At 36.4% G+C, this 22,278-nt stretch overlaps 1 protein-coding gene across 7 annotated transcripts in view; it reads right to left on the bottom strand.

Annotated features, from left to right (window-relative positions):
- Positions 1 to 1,350: 1,350 nt before the first annotated feature.
- The window catches only part of TBC1D32 (TBC1 domain family member 32), a 91,945-nt gene continuing 71,017 nt past the window's right edge, over positions 1,351 to 22,278 (bottom strand). For 5 of the 7 annotated variants that reach the window (XM_030001282.1, XM_030001291.1, XM_030001272.1 and 2 more), the window contains 6 exons: positions 13,057 to 13,126; positions 12,209 to 12,324; positions 11,083 to 11,237; positions 9,324 to 9,464; positions 7,308 to 7,496; positions 1,351 to 4,026 (listed from right to left, as the gene is read on the bottom strand). In XM_030001282.1, the coding sequence (XP_029857142.1) occupies positions 3,907 to 4,026; positions 7,308 to 7,496; positions 9,324 to 9,464; positions 11,083 to 11,237; positions 12,209 to 12,324; positions 13,057 to 13,126 (791 nt within the window). In that variant the 3' untranslated portion in view covers positions 1,351 to 3,906. Of the gene's footprint in view, positions 4,027 to 7,307; positions 7,497 to 9,323; positions 9,465 to 11,082; positions 11,238 to 12,208; positions 12,325 to 13,056; positions 13,127 to 16,902; positions 17,029 to 22,278 lie in introns of those variants that run through there. The other 2 variants (XM_030001299.2, XM_030001319.2) reach the window with 2 other exon arrangements.

Raw genomic sequence — 22,278 nt, 5'->3', positions numbered from 1 at the left:
GTAACATGTGTCGCTGTCCTGTTTCTGTCATAGGGCACAATGGAATTTTATATTATAACCAGGTATTGAGATTTAGCATTTACATAGAATTTTCACGCAGTAAATGTTTTACAAATATTCTCTAATTAATAATCTCGGCACCTACATGGACTGCATGAAATTGTTGCTGTTTTGCAGATAGGGAAACTGCAGCTGATTGAATTGCTGGAGGCAATGCAAAAAGTGCTTTTGTCAGTAGCAGCACTTGGTACTCGGGCTCTTTGGTTTATATTTGTATTCAACTCATCTTCCTGATTATTGTGCACTGTACCTCTTTGCATTGATTTGATGCAATATTGATGAAAGACATCCTTGTCGCTAAATTAGAGACGTGGGTTTGACGGACGGACCACTTGGTGGACGAGGAATTGGCTGGATGGTCACACACAAAGTGTGGCAGATAACGGCTCAATGTCCAAGTGGAGACCAGTGACAAGTGGCGTTCCTCAGGGATCGGTATTGGGACCCCCCCTGCAGTACTGCCTTCAGCTCTGGGGCCCCCAGCATTAGAAGGACACGGACCTGGTGGAGCAAGTCCAGAGAAGGGCCATGAAGATGATCAGAGGGCTGGAGCACCTCTCCTGTGAGGACAGGTGAGAGAGTTGGGGTTGTTCAGCCTGGAGAAGTCTCTGGGGAGACCTTAGAGCAGCCTGCCAGTACCTACAGGGGGCTGACAAGAAAGCTGGGGAGGGACTTTTTACAAGGACATGAAGTGATAGGACAAGGGGTAATGGCTTTAAACTGAAAGAGGGCAGATTTAGGTTAGACGTAAGGAAGTTCTTCACTGTGAGGGTGGTGAGGCACTGGAACAGGTTGCCCGCAGAGGCTGTGGCTGCCCCATCCCTGGCAGTGTTCAAGGCCAGGTTGGATGGGGCTTTGAGCAACCTGGTCTAGTGGAAGGTGTCCCTGCCCGTGGCAGGGGGGTTGGAACTAGGTGATCTCTAAGGTCCCTTCCAACCCAAACCATTCTATGACTTTACGAGTCTATGATATTAAGGGTTAGCTCTGCAGTGCCTCTCTCTCCTTTGTTGGGGGATGAGGAATACAAAGTGGCAGCTATTTTGATGGCAAGAGTCCCTGGGTTATTCACATGCCTAGCACAAGAGCTAATTTTCCTGACAAATACCTGCTGCTGATAAAGGAATTGATGACTTCATAGTTGGTAGCTTAATAAACTATGGTCTCTTTGAAAATGTATGGAATTTCTAGAAACACATATATATTAGTGTTCTATTCACCATCTGGATGTTTGTCACTTGGTTATTTTGAGGTATATGCCAAAAACATTATTTTAAAAATAGGACACTGCTATTAAGGTTAAAATAACAGACTTTATGGGAGTCTTAGCATTCTTTGACCCTGGTGTCAGGCAAATACTTGGTTCCATCAGTTGTCATAATTCTTTCCTCATACATGCCAGCCTCTTTTATTAATGTAGGTGAGCCAACACAGTTCACAAAAGTCCAAAAATATTTAAAACATTTTTTTTCTAGACAGGAAAAAAAGCTAAACCCATGAACTTATGAAATGCACAGTCAGGAAGATAGAAATTAGCGGCGAAACCTTTGTCAGTGTTCACTCTTAGGTTGCATATAATGACAGAAATTTCACTGCAGCTTCTAACATATTTTATAATTTGAATTTGTGTGTGTGCTCACACATTCATTTTATTTAGTGAAGTTGTTTTTCAAGAACTTTGCAGTAATGCTTAATTTGTCTCACAGGAATGCGGCAATGATATTGGGTAAGTCTAAATTCAACATTTGTGGTTTCTGTTGGACTTACAATAAATGTTTTATATCACAAATTCTAATCAAAATATTTTGAGATTCCAGACATTCTGTAAAGAAAATGTTATTGCAGGTGTTGATAAAACATAGTATTTTCCCTACTTCTTTAACCAAATAAAGAACTACTCAATGCTTAACTTTCACTATGTAAAATCATCTGGTAATGTTGCCTACATACACAGGATGCATTTGTGGAATTTATACTGCTTAGTTACTAAACTAGTTACAGCAGGGACTTGACCAATTATGCTGGCTACCTACACTTCACAGTATAAAGACTTCTTCCTGTAAGAATACAGATGATAAGTAATTTTTTGCTAGAGAAGCTGAATCCTGTTTCATTTGATAAAGCAGCAATGTCATTGGAATCATCAAGGTACTAAGAGTCTGGTATTACAATGCACAGGGCAATTTACCAACTTCCTATGCAGAATAATTATCAAGACCAAAAATCTCTTTAAAGGTAATTGCAGGAACAGGGCATGTCACTCTAAATTGAAGTGGTACAACTATTACTTTGGCTGAAATGAAACTGAAATCCTAAGAAAGAATAGAAGTCCTAATAAAAAGATGCTCTTCCATTTCAAGACATTAGTATAACAAATTTTAATAACTGTTCTAATTTCAGATTTTCTTTCCATGTGACTATGAATTTCTGCAGTTACTAGGCTATCATCATAAATGTCTACTTTTCATCTAACCTCATGGGGGCATTGTAAAGGTTACATTTCTGCATGATATTTTCTTTTTTGGAAATTTTGATGCAGATCTGACTGTATGAAAAATATTAAATGGCCACAGGATAATACCTTGTCATTTGCCATTTACATCCTTTGATTACTTGCAAATACTGGGGGAAGGCCTCCTGCTTGCCAGTAACTATCATTTTATCAGCCATAATTTCAATCAAATAGAAATGCATTTATTAATTTTTGACAAGCCAACTGTAGTATTCATTTTAGGACGATGTTGTCATCTACTTGAGTATTATTTATTGACTCAACATCATGCGCAGTGTTTTGAAATTTGGATTCAAAAAACAACTATTAACTGGTGCACAAATATATATTGATTTTTTAAATTATATTAAACAATGATATAATATAATATGGAAAAGAAAGCTGCTAGAATGTTTCCTTAGCTGCCCACTGACTGTCACCTAAAACCTATCCTTACAGCAAATGGGATGCAGCACTCCTCAAGAAAACCATGTTTCTTTTGAAATTGGGAATTTCAGTCAACTTCAACAATGTTGAAGTTTTACTTACACTGCACTGGTGTTAGAAAATATCTAGCAGCCTTAATTCTTGCTTTTCATTGATGATGAAAGGCAAGCACAGATGAAGCTTCTTATTAGTTTTCCTGTCTGAATGAAACCAGAATCTTTAAAAACGGTAATTTTCCAGAGATATGAAAACTAGGCCACTCAAGGACTTCTCATTCACTTATGCAGATAGAGACTGTATGTTACAAACAGATGTTTTATGACATAAAATTATTTATTAAAAAAAAAAAAAAAAAAGGACAGGAATATCAGTCTTTTTTCATTGCATGTGTTTGAACACCCCATTTTCTCAACTTTATCCACAAAGTCAGAACAGCTGCGCAGAGGGAATTTGTTTTTCATTTGCTGACTTTTCATGCATATGAATATACACCAGGAGTTGTTTCTAAGAAAAATCACTTTGTCAGACCCTATCAGAATATGCAGGTTTTAGGACTCTGCTACAAGGAGATGACAATAATGCAATGAGTTGGGAACAGGTTCAAGGCTTTATAAGGAAGACTTATGTTCTAAGGAAGACACTTCAGCACATCCTACAAGTGGGTTCTGAAGCTGCTAACGGAAAATGAGGCTGTGCATATAGCCTGTCTGGAAAAATGTGGTATTTTAGGTCATCAAACTTAGATTAAGTCCTTTTGCAAAAACTATATTCTGAAAACCCTTCTTACTTATTTTACAACATGTACATTTACACAGCATGACTTATTTTAGGTGAGACTGACATATCAATCAATCATCATCCTTTTAAAAGATGTAACCAAAACTAGAAAATAAAGTGCTTGTTTGCTTCATCTATGTATTCTGCACTCTTATGCTCCTCATGTCTTTCAGCAGCATAGGTCTGTAGATTGCCTCCAAGCTTTCCATGTATTCTAAATAATCACTCACTCGAAAACCATGGAGTGCTTCTTCCTGCACAAATACACACAGAAAACATGTATTAGCTAGGAAAAAAAGATGCACAACTCAAATTTAATGAATTCCAAGCTTCTAAAGATAGGTCATTTTGTTCTGCTTGTCACAGCCTGGGTGTTTAAAATACACACACTTTATTACATTTCATTTAGAATAAAGAATTGGTAATAACTGCTTCCATACAGTTCTTTCTAATCACAGTCTTGGTAACAAATTTTTCAGGTGGACATTGTTCATCTCATTTTTAGAGAACATGCCATATAAAGATTTTTAAGGAAAACAAAATAAGCTTTAAGAAGGCAGAGACAGGTAGTAAAATATTTTTTTAAAACATTTCTATACTGGCATATGGCATGCAACAAGTTTGTTAATTTGGCTTTTATATCAAACTAGATTCAATAAAACCAGGAGAGTAACAGTAGATACTTGTTTTTAAAATCAATGATAAAGATCTTTATGAAGTGCTTAAATAAAACCAGAATAAACACTTCTGCATCACCACAAATGATTAGTTCTTACCTATTCCAAAACTTAGGAGTAAAAGAAGGTGCCCTCAGGAAAAAGAAGCCAACAGGCCATGTTCCTTCTTGTGACTACTATATTAGAGGGAGAGGGAGGATGCACCGCAGAAAGCAGGGTCCTGAAGAACAGTCTAGGTAGAATGGGCGAATGTGTTGTTGCTTTGAACTGCAACAACTTGTGTGCCCACCATGTACTAAGCAGTATTACCACTGTTGGCAGCATGTGCTGCAAGCAGCTCTCTGGAGCCAGACAGTCTGTGTAGACACGTTGTATCTGCTGGTGTATTGACTGTGCATCTCTGCTACCTAGAATTCTCCTGAGAACATCCACTCGGGCTTGGAAGGCTGCACTTTGGCATCTGAACAGGAATTTAAGATGGTCTTTATATTTCTCCTCCCCTACTCACCAGGGAAAGCAAAGGCATGATTTTACCTTCCAAGCTGCTCTTCATACTCTGCACTGTGAGAAGGTTGACTACAGTGGAAAAGAAAACTGACTCCAATAGAGAACTGTAGCAGGTATTTAATTCTTTTTTTTAAGCAGTCAAATTCTATATTGGTTAAATGTGCGCATGTATTAAAGCATTGGTCAGCAACTTAGTTGTCAATAACATGGCCTATACTTACAGAAAATAAAGTGAAGAGTAGCTAAATTACTGGCCTACATGTGCTATTACAACAAGTCACAAACCCTGTAGCCCCAGTTTCTCTATTTTATCCGAATGAAACCAATGAAACCAAAATAGTCAAGACGGGTTTACCGAGGTGGCAGGTTACGGTATTCTTAGTTCACATACGGAAATTACAAAGCTATGCACATTCATCCTTCCATGAAAGGATTAATAAAAGACCAAGCAATAAATTTAAAATTCAGTTAATGCTGAAACTTCAAGATACCTCAAAGGGATCGTAACTGTTAGTAACCCATCTCAGCTAATAGAAAGAACCAGAAAAAGGGAAAAAACGTTCATGGACAATTTGTTACTTCTACTTTTGTCTTTGCACAGAGGAAAGGCAAATTATAGACTAATAGATGATCTCTTTCACAGGTGGTCATCTGTTTTTTATCACTAGAAGGACACATTGAAAGGGTGAATGTTTTACTTATTTGAAGTGCTAGGCATAATGTCATCTGAATTGACAGCAAAGTTGTCTCTCCAACTTCTTTTTTCATGTGCAAATGAAAGTATATTTATATTTTAAGAAAATATTTTTAATTTTAATAGCTAGCTGGAACTACTTATTAGATAATAGCAACAAAGATGTATTGCTATCAAATCATCATCTTTTCATTACAGATATAAAGCATGTTAGAAGCTTAAAAATAGAAATTACTATTGGTTCTTGGAAGGAAAATAGGCAGCAGGACTTGTTCATACAGCAAACGACCATTGCTAGTATGAAGTTCGAGAAGTGACATTACATTAAAAAAATATGTAATTAGTATTCAAAGGTTGTAGGTATATTGGTTTTTTTTCTTAACTTTGATTATGTCCGCAGAATAGTTTCTACTTCCACTTTTAAGAGAATTGCTCCACTAGAGTAATCCAAATTTGTGAATGTTGTGCTGAGAAATAGGCTAAACTTGAAACTGAATTTGGTTATTTCAATAAAAGGGCAGATGACTAATGCCTTTGCAAGTGTTAAACCCAAATAACCTCACATGAAGCCCATAATATAGCTGAAATTGAATGAATACAATGACAGAATAATTTTTTTTCTTTAGATGAATTAAGAGCTATCAAAACCAAGAGTACAGTTCAAGTATGCTATTAACTCCTCTTTATCTGCAGTAGTCACTCAATGAATTGTAAATACTCCAGTAGTGCATTAATATACAGTATTTCTCATTAATTTAACAGTACCATGTCAAACTTTTGGCCTGTTTATATTGTAGGTGACAACATACAAATTCTCTCTTCTATAATTTACATAAACTATCCCATCAAGATGAAGTAGTTTGTAAGCCACATTGACCAAAACCAGGTCAAACAAAACAATTCGCTCATTAGACTGTGTACCAAACATTTTCAAGGAAAATGACTGAGCTGACATATTATTCATATTTAAGAATATCCAAGTTGGATGCAAACTAGTCAGAAAACTATTGTCGTTAGGACAGACCAAGATGCAGATATATAGCTCTCAAAAGAATTTTGACTGGAGGAAAAAAAAAAAAAAAAAAGAAAAGACCAGAGAAAAAACCAGAAACATCTCTGGGAAGAAGAGTCAAATATTTTTATCTATTCATGACTGCATCTATAGCTAAGCAGTACCCTGCAAAAAGAATACAATAACCAAATGTAATTTATAATATGGCAAAGAATGTGAAATTGTCAGGCTGGTGATTGTACAGCAATTGGCATCTGTTCAAAATAACAGCTCACTGAGCTTTGTGCCACATCTCTTCAAACTTCAGTAGGAGACCACTGTGTAAACCCACCTTTCTGGAGAACATCTAGTTTAATGAGATTGAAGCCACGTAGAACTGAATCAAATGCCCTCATGACTTAATGTGGCTATTTACTTTGCTTACAAAGGGAACTGATTGGGACAAAATGCAGGAAAGCTATTCTCTGGAAAATCCTATACCACAATTTCCTGCCAGGAAGTAAATAAAATTAAAGTATTATTTCACTCACTTAAAATCAGTACGTGAAATTCAGTAAGAGCTTCGGATTAAGTAACATACCTATCTTCAGTATCAAGAGCTTTGCTTCCCTTCAGCAATTGAAAAATTAAAAAAGAAACACTTACTTTAAGAAAAACCTGGAGATCTTGGTCTTCGCTGTGCTTCAGGATGTCTTGCTGTAGGTGTCTGAACACAGAAATACACATATATATTTGATAATCAGGACCAAGGAAAATACATATAGCAATGTAGTGACAGATCTCGCTCCAGTCCATGTAATTCCAGAAACACTGAGTTATCCATTGCAGACAAATCTAGATGAGAATGAAATGATATATAATTAAATTGCTGTAGACATTCAGTCATAATTGATCAGCTTTATCTCTTTTCTATACTACAGATCCTTTCTCCTACAACATTACCCTACTTATGAAAATAAAAGGGGTAAAGTACAAAAGAAGCCAAGAATCACCATTTTTTAAATCACAGACTCTGAATAGACTTTCAGTGAGTTCTGCTAAACATTAACACCCTGCATCCATGCATCTCACTTATCTGAGTATATTCTGGCAAATCCTGAGGCTGAGACATAAAACTCAAAGTCCAATGAAAGTGAAGGTGATTTTTTTAAAAATATGGCCTAAAGGGTAATGAGGGTGATGAAGGTGTGTTGAACGTGGATTTTCCTTTAAATTAAAGTAGTTCTTTGCCTTACAAATGAATGTTAGTTAAGCCCTTCCCTATGACACGTTTTCTTTTAATGAAGTGGTTATGGAACACACTTAGTGACTCCTTTTTCCAGTTCTAAATCACAATGTATTAAGATGTGTACAGCAGATTTCATTTAATTCTAGACCACAAATCTTCTGCTAATCAGTCCTTAAAGTGTTTAAAAATATGCAGCAGCAGAAGTACCAAGATTCTAATTAGATGACAGCAGCCATACTCTGGCATTAAATCTGTTTCAGGTATTTATTGATGCACACAAGCACTTAAATACATCAGAGTTGTTTTCCCAGTTCAGGGTTTGTTTGGTTTTAATCCTGCAGTAGAACTGCAAAAATCACACAGAAGATACAGTGGCACCCACCAGTGGCATTTCAGTAACACGTTAAATAATGAAAAAAAAATAAAAAATCCCCAAACAAAAAATCTTTCAGCCTTTTAGAACAATAACTAGTCTATTATTAACTGAGGGCAAACAATAAAAAAAAGCATACTGTATAACTCACACAAGAATCGTTGAGGAAGGAGTGACTGTCCCCGTGTGTTTTCCCATGCCAAAATGGGAACCTTATATAAGCACCTCACTCCTATCTTCTCTCCTCAAAGACCAAGCTGACTGTTTTAAGCAGTATCTGTACCACACTGGCATCTGGCCCCATTAAGAAGTCTCTTAAGCTGCAAATCTTGTGGCAAAAAGGAATTTTGAAGGCATAAGATGAAAAATATTTTTCTTGCCTTGGAACAGCAATAAGCTTTCTTACTGTGGTGAGAGGTCCTTTGCATTGGCAATCTAACCTATTATTGCATGAAGCTGTTTACGCTTCATCATGACTGTAGTCTTCACAAGTAATGCTCCATACATAGCATTCCATATTACCAAAGAATTGTAGTAAGTAGGTAAAATGAAAGCTAACATTATGGGTAAATATTCTTCAGTAACATCTCTTTAATATAGAAGAATAGTGTGTTCTCTGATTGTAATAGTTATGGTAGCTCATATAAAATTAATTTTGCTTTAGTATCACCTGAACTGCTTCCTATTATACACCTATACCAAATTACTCATTTCCCTCCTATGGAAAATTTAGAAAATTATTCCAGGGAATAAGAGATTTTATTTATTTTTAATGATAAATCTGAGGTTTTAGTATATATTATTTTTATGGAGTTTTCTGCATGAACATATAATGGAAGGTCATCGGCTGCAGTACACTGTCATTATTCTACCAAAGTCAGTTGCTTACTATTTTCAGATGCTTTAAGTCACTATGCATTCTATACTATCTCTTACCCCCAAGTTTCATAACCACCACACAAGTGCTGTATAGAAAAACCACAGTCGTTCCTGAATGTCCTTGATTTTGTGGATTTCAGTCAAAAAGCTGATGATATTTTGGTATGTTTTCATCATTTACCTGGGATGGAGTGAAACCAGACATGTGGAAGGCTGAAAAGACAAGTGGCAACTCAGCTTTCAGCAACATTTCAATGTGATGAGCACTGCAAAAATAGACTGGATGGATGCCAGATTCCACTGTGGTAATAGGCAGGTGCATCTGATTAACAACAATAACATCATCAACAACAACAAAATTGAGGAAAAGGGTTACAGACTACAAAAATGTGTTATTTTAAAATACCTTGCTGAGAACAATATCCTACAAGTAAACGTGTATATTTTTATATAAGTCATCCCAGTTATTTTAGAGACAGGAACCAGAATACACAAAGAAGCTGGTGCTACCTACCATCAGGAAAAACATGTAGCTATTAAACTAAAGACAATTAAAAGTTAGAAATTGTTATTAAATAGATCCTGACTATTCATTTGCATTAGCAATCTAGTTCTTTATTGCATGTAAGCTTTGTCAAAGCAGGGATGGAGAAACCATTGTATTTTAAACAAAAGAACAGAAGGGAACAAAAGACTATTTTCTGTTGGATTTTTTTTTCCCCATCTACTGGTGGATAGAGCGGAACTTCTATGGTATTTGAAGTTGTTTTCTGTGTGCACATTTCTTTGCAGTATGCATGGCTGGTAGAATTTCACTATTTTGTGCAGCAAAAGGAGGAGCAGAGTTTTTATCAGTATGGCAAGTTCTGGATATCAGTGCCTGGTTTCTAGGTAATGAATCCTTGGCTTGATGCTAGAAGGCCAAGGTACATCCTTTGGAATTTTTCTCCTTCCTGCAGCAGGCAGCATCACAATCCACTGGCTGGGTAATTCCTCATTCACGTTTTGACATTTTATTTTAGTTTACATTGCATAACTACCACAAATAGGTTAATTATTGAATTTTCTCTTTGTGTTTTCAAGATACATTATGAAAAAGAAGTCATTTAGGTATTGAGAATGAACACTAGCAGTGCAGCAACCTGCCTGCAATGCTGGTTAGTTCTTGTATGGAAGACAACACTGACGCTTCTCAGCACTGATGGCGTTCAGCACAATTATATTCACACAGTGGAGCAAAATGTCGTTGTGCTGGAACAACCTCAGGGCTGGACTCAGTGCTGAGTGGACCAATACAGTCACTTCTGGTGACAAGACAGACCCATGCACATTAATACAGAAGCTTGAATGCAGAAGAGATAGGGAATCTAGTCTGTGCTTCTTATACCCCACAGTCCTCTAGCAAAGACTACAGTTGTTTTATAGTTTATGTTCAAAATATTCAAGACAATGTGACAATGTAAAAAGTCAAACTGGAAGCGTTTTATTTTAAATAGATGGAATCACCCCCAGTGAAAGATGGAAATGATGTTTCTTATACTACAAACTTGATCCAAAATACTAATAATTTAAATTTGTCAAGCATTCAGTATTTGGGCAGTAATAATTTTTAAAATTCAGTAAGTAATACATTCTAGTGTATTTAGTAAATTTTAAAACTGCTAGTTTTACTAAATAAATCAAAAGGATGGACTTGCACACTGACTGTAGTAATAAAAAAAGGTCATTCAACAGTATCGCAGCCTTCATACAGAATTTAATGCCACTAACAAAGTTTACTGCCAGCTTTAAAATTCAATAACATTGCCTTTACTATCAGCCCACCTGTTATCCCACTACTTTTAAACAACCATTTGAGCAAATGTCAAATCTATATTTTTCCGAGAGAATTCTTCAGGGTCATGTATTCAGTTAGAAAGAAACAGTTTTTAAATCCTTACAGATATATGCAGTCTTGGTAGCCAGAGAAATGCTGAAACAAGAAGACGTGAAAATCGCTGAAGAAACATCAGTGTCTTCTCCCCGTCCCCTGACATTATGAGGAAGACAGAAGATGCAAACCAGTCGTAGCCAGCATAGCGCTCCCTCAAGCAGCCTGCGTGAAAAGGTTAAGGAACTCGGCCAGAGATCTCCTCGCTGCCCTGCAGGAACTACAGCCCTCCTCCTCCTCCCCAGGCCCATTCACACAGAGGCAAGAGCTGGTTTGTTAGAGATGACGCAAGGGGAACATAGCTGCACAGAAGGCAGCTTCTTGAGGCATGGCTGCCTCTCAAACTGAATTAAGAGAAATGGTTTAAGCTATTTTCCCTATACACTACTTTTTTCCCAGTCCATAAGTAGTCAAGCCAAATCAACAAAAGTAAACAAAACCCAAGTAAATGCAAAAAAACCCCCGCACCAAAACAAGCGTGCTTATAGTACCAGAAAGGAGAATGGTGGAGGAGGAAAACGGGAGTTGTGAAGATTATGGAAAAAAAACCCCCGAGGTAAAAGAAAAGCTTTAAAAATGAGATTAAGCATATTCTGACTAATATACCTGAAGTGTATTTCAATAGTGATATGTAAGTCTACCACCTGAAGAATATAGCAAAGCTTGTTGGAAAGGGCTATCTGTTTTATTTTTTAAAAAAGTTCCACAGCAGATTTAAAAGAGTCAGAAGTCAAAACACTCCTGTTGATGAGATTACAGTCACATATCATTACATAGGGAATACCATTAACAATGTTGGTATCGTGGGAGTACCACCAGTGCTCATTAATGCTCAAAGGTGCATTGCTGCAGACTCTTTATCACATACAGAAAGATGTGATCCTACTCCAAGAGTTTATGACAAAAATGAATGAGACTTACAATTTTAACGAAGTATGGGAACAAAAGGGTGTAGGTTTTCTTGAGTGTGAGGGGTGTGCGTTTTAAATCACCAAAATTTCAAAGTAAAAGTGCTGCTTTTTTTTTTTCTTTCAGTATGTTTTACACATTTACACCACCATCAAAAGCCCAAACTGAGAGTTCAAATTCCACTGGCATTTTTAGGCAATATAATTTATGCCACCAAGGAAGGATACAAAGCGAGGATACCACAGTTCTTTGCTGTTTTTTCAGAAATTTCTCACAGTTCATTAACACAAAGCACAGCCCATTTTCAGCATGTTCTTTTAGCAAGTTTAGGTATTTTCCATATCTAGCACAAAAAGTTAAAAACCAAAACTGTTTAAAGGTTAAATATTTAATTCCTAAAAAGCAAGAGCTCATATTTAATAGGCCTGTGAAAGTTAAGCTGTCATAACGCACCAAACACCTGCTACTCAAGTGTTACAATTCCTCACCTAAATTCCTTTTAGTTCAGTTTTAGAGACTGTGGTGGTAAGGACCAAGTACTCTAACAGAGACTACACATTTTCTTCATGTACCTTATTTAGAATTCCATTTAAGTATATTGTATGTGTAATTATTAGCATCAGAATTCAAATATTAATGCTAATGATAACAATCTGTGGAAGTACAGATGCATTAGGTTTTCCTTCATCATGGCTCTGAAAATTACCAGCCAAATAAAATGTTGTTTAAATGGCATATAACTAAGCTTAGCTAAACAGAACCATTTAGAGAAGTAATGTGAGGAAAAAAAGACACATAACTCAGGATAATGTGATTTTACGGTAAATCTCACTAACAAGTTACAATTAGCCTTTACAACAATAAAGGATAACAACCTATATAATCTGTAAAGATAATTTAATTATGCACTAATACCTTTTTCATTTTCAAAGTTAGAATTCATTTTCTTAAAGACGATCTTTAGATTTAAACAATACAAAGCATTGAGTTGACGGATTAAGTATCATTAAAATCACTCCATGAAAATCAAACAAATCCTAGAAATACACTAGGGAAATATTTTAATACCATGTACCTGACTGTCATTTCAACACCAAGCTGCTGCACAGATGAAAGGCTTTCACTCTTCACATCTGCATCCATGGCTAAAACAAAAGAAAAAATATAATAAAGTATTATGATAAATATGATATTAACTGAATAGTAATGTAAAGCTGCTTTTATGTATGAATACCAAACCTGGAGAACTGTTTCTTATTTGAAATAAGTTTAGCAGTGTTTGCAAAGGATGCGTCAAGAACCTGCATTCTTCGTGTACACTTTGTTTGTTTTGTTTTTTTTTAATTAAAATCACCTTCTTTATAAGGAAATCTTCGCTGTTAGTATGGTTATCAGTAGCTTTACAGCATGATGTAAACAAACAACATCTTTTTCAGTCCCATTTCTTAGTAGAGCTTTGTCCTTTCTGGCCAAGAAATCAGACAAAGCAGCATTTTCTGATCTACTTTCTTCCATTCCAGTGGCCTTAAAGTCTCCCAGCTGTAAAACCAACTTTCTTAACAAAAATTCTATTTTGATACGAATCACAGAAAAGAAACTTTATAACTGATGTATCTAAAAAATCCTGTATTTCTGCGCATTGTTCTTTCACACAGTTATATCCCATTTTCTGCATTTGTTTAAATTAAAAATCCAAGTTAGACAAATTAATAAATCATGTATTAAAGCAACCTCTATTGTAATATTTTCCTCAAAATTTTAAATTCTAAATGCAATTAAAAATGGGGCATTGTTTCTCTCGTGTACATATATCATCTAAGATAACTATACCTCAGGAAAAAAATTACAGTCCAATAATATCATGTGTTACAAAGCTGAGGGCTTAAGACTTTAATATAATTCTTTCAAAGTGCTACTTAAAAACCAATAACAAATGAAACAAATAAAAAAACCCCCTAACAACAGACATAATTTGTTAAAAATGTAAATAACAGATATGGCAGCAGAAGTTAAGATATATTCATGTAAGTGATAAACGTAAAAATCTGATTAAACAGACACACAGTAACTTAATACGTATTTTTTCTATGTCCTTCTCAGACAGACAAAGAAAGCAAACTGAAGGATTCCCTGGTATCCTGGTTTCAGCTGGGACAGAGTTAATTTTCTTCCTACTAGCTGCTATAATGTTATGTTTTGGATTCAGTATGAGGATAATGTTGAGAACACACTGATGTTTTCAGTTGTTGCTAAGTAGTGTTTAGACCGAGTCAAGGGTTTTTCAGCTTCTCGTGCCCAGCCAGCAAGAAGGCTGGAGGGGCACAACAAGTTGGGAGGGGACAGAGCCAGGACAGCTGACCCAAACTGGCCAAAGGGGTATTCCAGGCCATGTGACGTCATGCCCAGTATATAAACTGGGGGGAGCTGGCTGGGAGGTGCAGATCGCTGCTCAGGGACTGGCTGAGCATCAGTCAGTGGGTGGTGAGCAATTGCATCGTGCATCACTTGTCTTTCTTGGGTTATATTTCCCTCTCTTTCTGTTATCTTCCCTTTCATTGCTGCTATTATTATTTTTTTTTTTTTTTTTTTATTTCAATTCTTAAACTGTTCCTATCTCAACCCACAAGTTTTAGTTGTTTTCAATTCTGGATAATGATCTAAGTGTTAGGGCCATGAGAAATTAACCTTGTATTTTGACAAATACATTTATACATAAGAAAAATCAACTGGTCTTTGAGTAAAACAAATTTATTCAATAATCTGATGGGATTGAAATAGCAAACTCACACCAGAAAGGTTTTTTTACCCAAAGAACAGAAGTTCAAATATCTTCTGCATGGCATACCAGCAACACAATATTTGGAGGAATACATATAAAAATCACAGGGCATTTCAGTTAAACCCCCCCCGAGATGAGTGACACAGTTCATATCTTTTTACAGCTCTTCTTCCAAGTTACTTGTTTACTCAGGCTGCAATTACCATACTAAGTCAATTCATTTTCAGGTTCCTGTGTGCAACTGTGAAGGCAAGAGGCATACTTATATCCTAGAAACCAGGGGGAATTTGAATGAGTTGGCTACGACTGATGGCTAATTCAGTCCCGACACGACCATATTTAATGGCAGGAGAGAGGCCAGCAGTGTAACAACCTCTAAGCCACACGGAAGCCCTGCGTCCATTTTGAGGTGGATCCTCCTGTGGGTGGCAATGCAGGAACTGGTATCCCAGTCCAGCAAGGGTGTAATGAGGAACAGCTGTATCACAACCCACAATCTGACCCCAGTTTCCATTCTGTAACAGTTTACAGCAAGGACTGAATGCTTATTTCCCATTAACATTAAAAGAACATGACTGATTTCATTGATTCTCATTGCCTTTTCTTCTCTGTTGTAACAATTTCTTAGTTGCTGAAAAGAGTTTTCTCCTTATCAGTTTTCCTTTTGATATTTTCCCCTGTATTGTGAAAGAAGATAAAATTAACAGAGTTTGGATTGAATAATAATTTTATATTACACAGTACCTCATCAAGGCAAAAACTGGCAAGTACACCAGTGTATTTGATATAATCATAGCTCCGCATACTAGGCAGTCAAGTTGCTGCCAATCCACAACTCACAATGGGAACACACAAACTGTGGTTCTTTGTCCTGGGTCAAAAGTTTTGATTTTCCATTTTGTTTACCAATTAATACACTGGGAAGACTAGGCTTTAGAAAACTATAAAGTAATTAAGAATACACAAAGGACAGCTTCCCACTGATTAAAAACTGGACCTAGAAACCATAAATGTTCTATTAAGCTTAGAAAATTGTTATTAAGTGGCATATTGAAATACTGCATATTGCAATCCATGGATAAAAAGTTGACTAGTGAGCTTGCAGGAGTATGTTGTGATTGTACTATTGTAATGATGCTCATACCTCTGATTTAATACACTGAATTTAATTTTCTACAAAACTCATTTGACAGATATTCATCAATACACCTGATATAACTGTCTTGAAACACAATGGGTTTCATAACAAAAGGCATCGACAGATCAATTTTCTAAATAAGAATGCTGTTTATCCTCAAACAAAGGACAGAACACCTCTCTGAACTGTGAATTAGATAACAACATGATACAGCACTGTGGCTATTATAAATGGAATGAACAACATGCTTTGGCAGCTTGCTTTTCACTTATCTAATAAAACAAAAAATTCTATGTTGAACAGGTATTTTACACTTCTTTCTTTAAAAATGTGAAACACTGTAAAATAGAAATTAAGCCAAAATTAAACTAGTGACTTGAAGGATATCAGAATTCTCTAGAAGCTGATTTACAATTAAAAAAAAATTATTTTAATAAAAAGTTGACTTTATCTCTCATCTCATTGTAAAATGCATTAAAAAACCCACAGCAGTAAGTATGGACCATATTTAAGTATAAATGATATACTTTTTTTAGCCTTTTTTAGCCATGCAACTACTCTTCATATTAGCAATCTAACATACACACTTCAGATAAGCTAATCACAAGAAACATTGGTATGCCTGCTCTCAAATCTTTTTTTAAATCCACTATTTAACACAATCTTGTTCATTCAAAAGAGAAAATGCTTCCTTTGAAACACCAAGGACTGTAAACTATTAATTATCAGTGATAACTTTAAACAACAACAACAACAAAGTACACTACACGTGAAAAATTGTAGAATATTATCTTTTTCTACAAGAAAGAAGTATTTCTTTTTCTGACTTGGTAATCATCTCCTTCTGGTTTCCAACCCTCCTACCACTAAATCAAATTCAGTGTTCCACAGAGAACCAAAAAGAGAGAATTAGGACCTCTGCTGCTTGAGTGGGGAAGCAGTGAGGGTCGGGAGCAGGGCAAAGGTGGCAAAGAGGGCTCACTGAGCAACTTGTCCCACCTGGTTCAGTTAGCCTAAATCTGGGATTCCGAGGTAAGGCGTGCTTCACTGCCATTGCCTGTCTAGTCTTCATCTTTAAAGAGAAGCAATCCTGTGCATCCTGGATAGTTCCAGACACAAATCAGGGGATCCTGGGGAGAGGTGAGGATTAACTTTGGCTTACAAACAAGCTCTTTCCGTATTTATTATTTATGCTCTTTCCTTATTTATTTATTGCAGAACAAAACCTAGTGACGGAGAGGAATTAGAAGGTTTTCATCTTGTGTCAACAAGAAAAGATGGGCTGATTGTCCTCTGTGGTTTTTATCTTCCAGGTCTTCCTGCAAAACTCTGACCAATCGTAAATCTCAAAAGCGATTAGGGGGAATGGGAAGAACAGGATGAAGGGAAGACGGGGAGCAGCTCTCTAAGCAATCTTAGCGTTTCCTTGCTTCAGGGTCATGACTGATCATTCATACTAACTCTGATCATGCCCACTTCACGCATCTCAATGAGCAGTACTTCTCAAAATGTTTCGTAGCATTCATGCAAAAGCACGGTCCCGTAAGGCATGATTTGCAAAGGCAATTACGTATTATTATTAAACTCAATCTATAGCTACAGACATTTTAGAGTAAGTTAACTGGCACGCACAGTCCAGTAGTATTCTTTCTGATCAGACTAGACTTCAATCAACTTTACAACTCATATGAAAGATTGCTTTCTTATTCATTTTCCCCTCTTACCACAAAGAAGCTTTTATGTGTTTAAGTCAGAAAATGGGCTACACTGCATCTATGCTGAAATGACAGGATGCCAAGCTGAAACAGCTTTACAGCATATTTCATCAACTTGTATGGTCTTTAGGTAATAATTAATTTATTTCCCTGTTTAACTGCTGTTACCCCAAAGAAACTACTGGCTTCCCTTTTGTGTTAAGTGAAGAAAATTACTAAAGCTGTTGCTCACATTATTTATTTAGCTTTTTCACATCCCAGTGCCCAGGCCACATGTTTTTATGGCTATATAAATAATCTTTGCAAAATGTTAAATTTTAACTTCAGTGATGGTAAGAAAGATTAGTTTTCTTTGTATGGATGGAAAATACTTTTGATTCAAAGGAACCACACAAGTAACAATACTGCAAGCACCTGAAAATCCCATGATAGCCAGAGCTACCTGCATAATTCCTGCAGATGCTTCAAAAAGCTTTAAAGTACATAGTTACATTCGCTATCAGATCTCTAGTCCTTGGCTTTGCCCATATAAACTGAAATTGTGGAACTCGCAACTTTTATTTTTACCAAAAAAGCAGGTTTTTTTACTTACTCTTCAACAGGTACCTAACTGTCAGTGGGCAGGTGCCCAAGCAGTCAGTATGGAACTTTTATGTTTTGTAAGTACCAATCCTCTCTCCTTCTGATATCCTTATGAAAGTTTTCCATTTTAAAACATTACTTGGACTTGGGGCAGAAGTCATACGTTTCTCACTATATTCTCTTCTGCCATTTTGCTACCATTTTTTGATGGTGTCATCTTCCCCACCAGGCTAGTCATCTAGAGCACTTCTGACAGTCTGAATCTCATATTCATTGTTAGAATTGTCTATAAAAAAATCCTATTTCAAAGAAAAGTATTATTATTGTTGGATTTGAACTGTGAATGGAGACAATGTAAATGAGATCCAAGAATAATTGCTGGAGAATGTTGTTGGCTTCTAATCAGAGCTAGATAATCTCACGTGCAATTCCACCTTGACTATTGAAAGTATCTGTTATGTCGTCAGTACGCTTGTCATAACAATACAAGATCAAAATATTCATATCTAGAACTTCTTCTTTATGTATTGGTCATCACAAAAACTCGAGCTATTTTTGGCGGCATCATCATCAAGAATGAACCACTTTTTCAGTCCAGTTACATATAAACTGGCAAAGGGCAAAATGCTTTTTGCTAACAGCATCTTTAGAGTGGGCAGCCATCTTTAAAGAATTCCATTCACCAAGTGATGCAGGAAGAAGGGAAGAATGCCCTTCTTTCTCCTTCCCTTTCAGCCCAATTTGGGGCTGTAGTCCTGTATTTCTCATTTGCTACTCCTTCTGATCAGCTCTATACTGGTAACTTCCCATTGGTGTTTTTAAAATTTCTCAGTTCGTTACCCAACCCACCTGACCCTTAGAAGATTAAGAGCTCATTAAACGGTAGAAAGTTCCTATGAGATTTTGTTCAGTCAGAGAACTAAGCCTCATCTAGAGAGGGAACACACCGTGACTTTTGAGTTTTATGGCCAAGACCCAAAATCCCTGAGGTTCTGTCCCTTTGGCAGTACATGGCAGAGCTGTTTCAGAGACAAAGTCCAGTGGAAACAGAGAACTCAAATGCAAAGTCATCTGCGCAACCAGAGCTATGAAAAAACCCAGTTGATCCTGAAGGGTCGTAGCATTTCCAAGTTTGGGCAGTCTGCAACACAGGGTGGAGATCAATTAAGAAGTCCAGACACCAACATACTAGATGACTCTGCAAGTGGAATTCTTTGAGAAATGGGTTTGTTGGAACCTTGAGAAAACTAATACATTTCTGCAAGGCATTTATGTTGCAATGAACTGGATTTTGCTAACAGGAAGAGCAAGTGGCTATTTTAGCAACTTCATATCCCCAGTGCATCATACCTATTTTACCACTATAGCAAATTTCAGTTTCTTGCCATCCTATTGCCTATTACAGCTAGACATCAATGATTTGGTTTTCAATGGTTTCTGGGTTTTGTGTTTTGTTTTTTGGGGTTTTTTTGGGGTTTTTTTTTTTTTAAGAAGAAAGAAAAATAAAAGCAACCTAGTAAGTATTAATTCTGGGAAAGGGGATAGCCAGAGTTCATTAACATTTAACGTACATATTGTATGTTATTTCACTCATCTGAATCCACATCACAGCAGTATCATTGCTGCTAGCAGAAAGTAAACTTCAAGTAAGATTTGTGTTACCGTTTATAATTAAACACTGCAACTGCATAGTCGTTTATCAGATATCTTTCCTTCTCTCATCTCGAAAATGATAACAACCCAAACTAATTTGATTTTTCCATATTTGCAAATTTTATAATAGACTGAAATCCTGAGGGATTCCACAGCAGATGGATGACTGTGTTATTCTAATTACAACTACCGGTGGGTTTAGAAAGCTGTCATTTTTTAAGATAATCAATTTCTCATTTCAAGAGACATGATAAACACTGAATATCTATGCATTGTACTGAATCCACTTTCATGAAAATTGTGGCTTCTCTTCATTAAAATTAAACAACTATCAGGAACTGTTTTTCAGTTCCTCAGACCCAAATTTATTCAAGAGAATGGTGGACACACGCAATTGCCAAGTGCATGTTTGGCTTACTTAGATGTGCAGCTAGAAAGATGCATCTGGAATATAGTTTACCTTCTAACAACTCATTAGCTTTACCTAATTCAGAAAAATGTCTCTACTGTAACAGCAGTTTTAGGATTTAGCTTAGATAGTGCTTACACATACATATATGGAAAAGATACTGTGAAATACCATGGCATTCAATAATTAATTGCTCTCCTTGGAGAAATTCCAACCCTTCATATACATCAGCAGAAAACCCCAGGAAATGTATACAAATCTGATCAATCATTATTCAATCAGTGAGAAACCTAATTTTAAGCAAGTAAGGTCTAAAGATTTGAGCGTGTTTTGTTTGTCCCTTCTGTACAAACATAGGAAGCATAATACAGACTTGGGTTCTCAAAGCGCATTCCCTGTCTTCATAGGAATGCCACGCTGTATGTTTTGTGATGTAAAAAAAGAACCTGAAATGAGTGTTAATTTAGCTATACAACTGATTCTTACAATCAAGCCCTTTTACTGTTCCACAGAGGAGTATGATCATATATTCAATTTTAGAGCCAGATTTTTGTTTCACTTTCCTGTCAATCAGCATGAATTTATTGGTCTAAACTAGTTTCCCTGGACAACACTCATTGCTACACCTGTCTGAAAAAGGTGCTATGAAATTTTAGTAACTATTTTCCTATAAAACTTAAAGAAACCCTTGATGAAACATGCTGTTTGCCTGAGCAACACTCTTTCCTGGACTGGAGAACTTCACAAAAAGCATCTGTGATCACGGTGTTGCTGGCAAGGAAAGAAAGCACTAAGACAACATCAGCCCTTTGCCTACATAAGTTTCTTACCACCAGACTACTGACTATCCTTGAGAAGGCTTCTCACTCTCCCATTTCCAAGCTTGTCTTCATTAAAGCACATGGAATATCAAAAGCATTTGTAAATGAAAATTGCTCATCAGCCAACCCTTCAATTTTGGAACTTTTATTTGAGAACTGAACAGGCAAATTTATCCAGAATTAGTGTCCAATAGTGCCTGTATAAGACCGAATGAAAAAAATATTCAGAAAATACAAAAAGGAGTATCATACAGACTGGGTTATTTTATCATGGAAAGAAAAATCTGTCAAGCTCAAAAAAATCAAGAATTGAGGCTTTTATTATGTTATCTTTGTTTTGTTTCTGTTTCTACCTATTCTTTGGGATTTTCCATTCTAAAAAATTAATGTATACAATTGTCACAGGATTTTCAAACCTGGTGTTTCTTCAGAGTTGGCATTACATTTTAGATAAATAATGTAGTGTTGTTGCCACCTCCACCTAACCAATGGTTCATGGTGAAATCGCACATCAGTGAAGTGGAAGATCCAAGTTCAACCTTCCTGAACATGTTTTAAATCCTAGCTTTGACCAAAAGGTTGAGAAGAGTGGATTGAAACTAAGGTACTCGACATCTGAGCGAACAGAGTATGGACTACTGCTTCCCTTTGTTAGAGTTCTTCCACACTGGATGGAAACACTTAGCTGTTACGATTAAGAAAAAGCAGGATGCTGTCTTTGCTGGGCAAGGCATCCACTTGGAGGTTGCACAGTTAGACTTCTGTTCCTCCTCTAGTTAGTTTTTGTCTTATTCAAACCAAGCAGGTTTTCCTGTTTTTCTAACAGGAAACACTAAGATACCCTTGAACAGTTAGGTCTGCGGGCTATACTGTTCTCCAAAGAAATGCAACATAGGCGTTCCCCAAGACAGAAAAGAAAAATACACCCGGGCCTTCTGTACCATTGGAGAATACATGATACTTTGAACTGTGACTTAAAAAGAGAGATGTAAAGAGGGACAATCTAGGTTTCAAATAAATCATTTACATCATGAAGACATTACGTGGGCTTTTAAAGGAACCATCAAAATCATCATTTGAATTGGGAAGTGTCAGAAATATGTAAATAGCAAGTATTATGAGTCCATGAAAAGATTTTTGTTGCTCATTATGCCTCCAGAGAAGTTGAAAAGTAAATGACAAACTAATGCAGGACAACAA

This window comes from Aquila chrysaetos, chromosome 2, assembly GCF_900496995.4.
Source record: "Aquila chrysaetos chrysaetos chromosome 2, bAquChr1.4, whole genome shotgun sequence".
Classification (NCBI taxonomy): domain Eukaryota; kingdom Metazoa; phylum Chordata; class Aves; order Accipitriformes; family Accipitridae; genus Aquila; species Aquila chrysaetos.
This window is presented reverse-complemented; position numbering and strand designations above follow the sequence as displayed.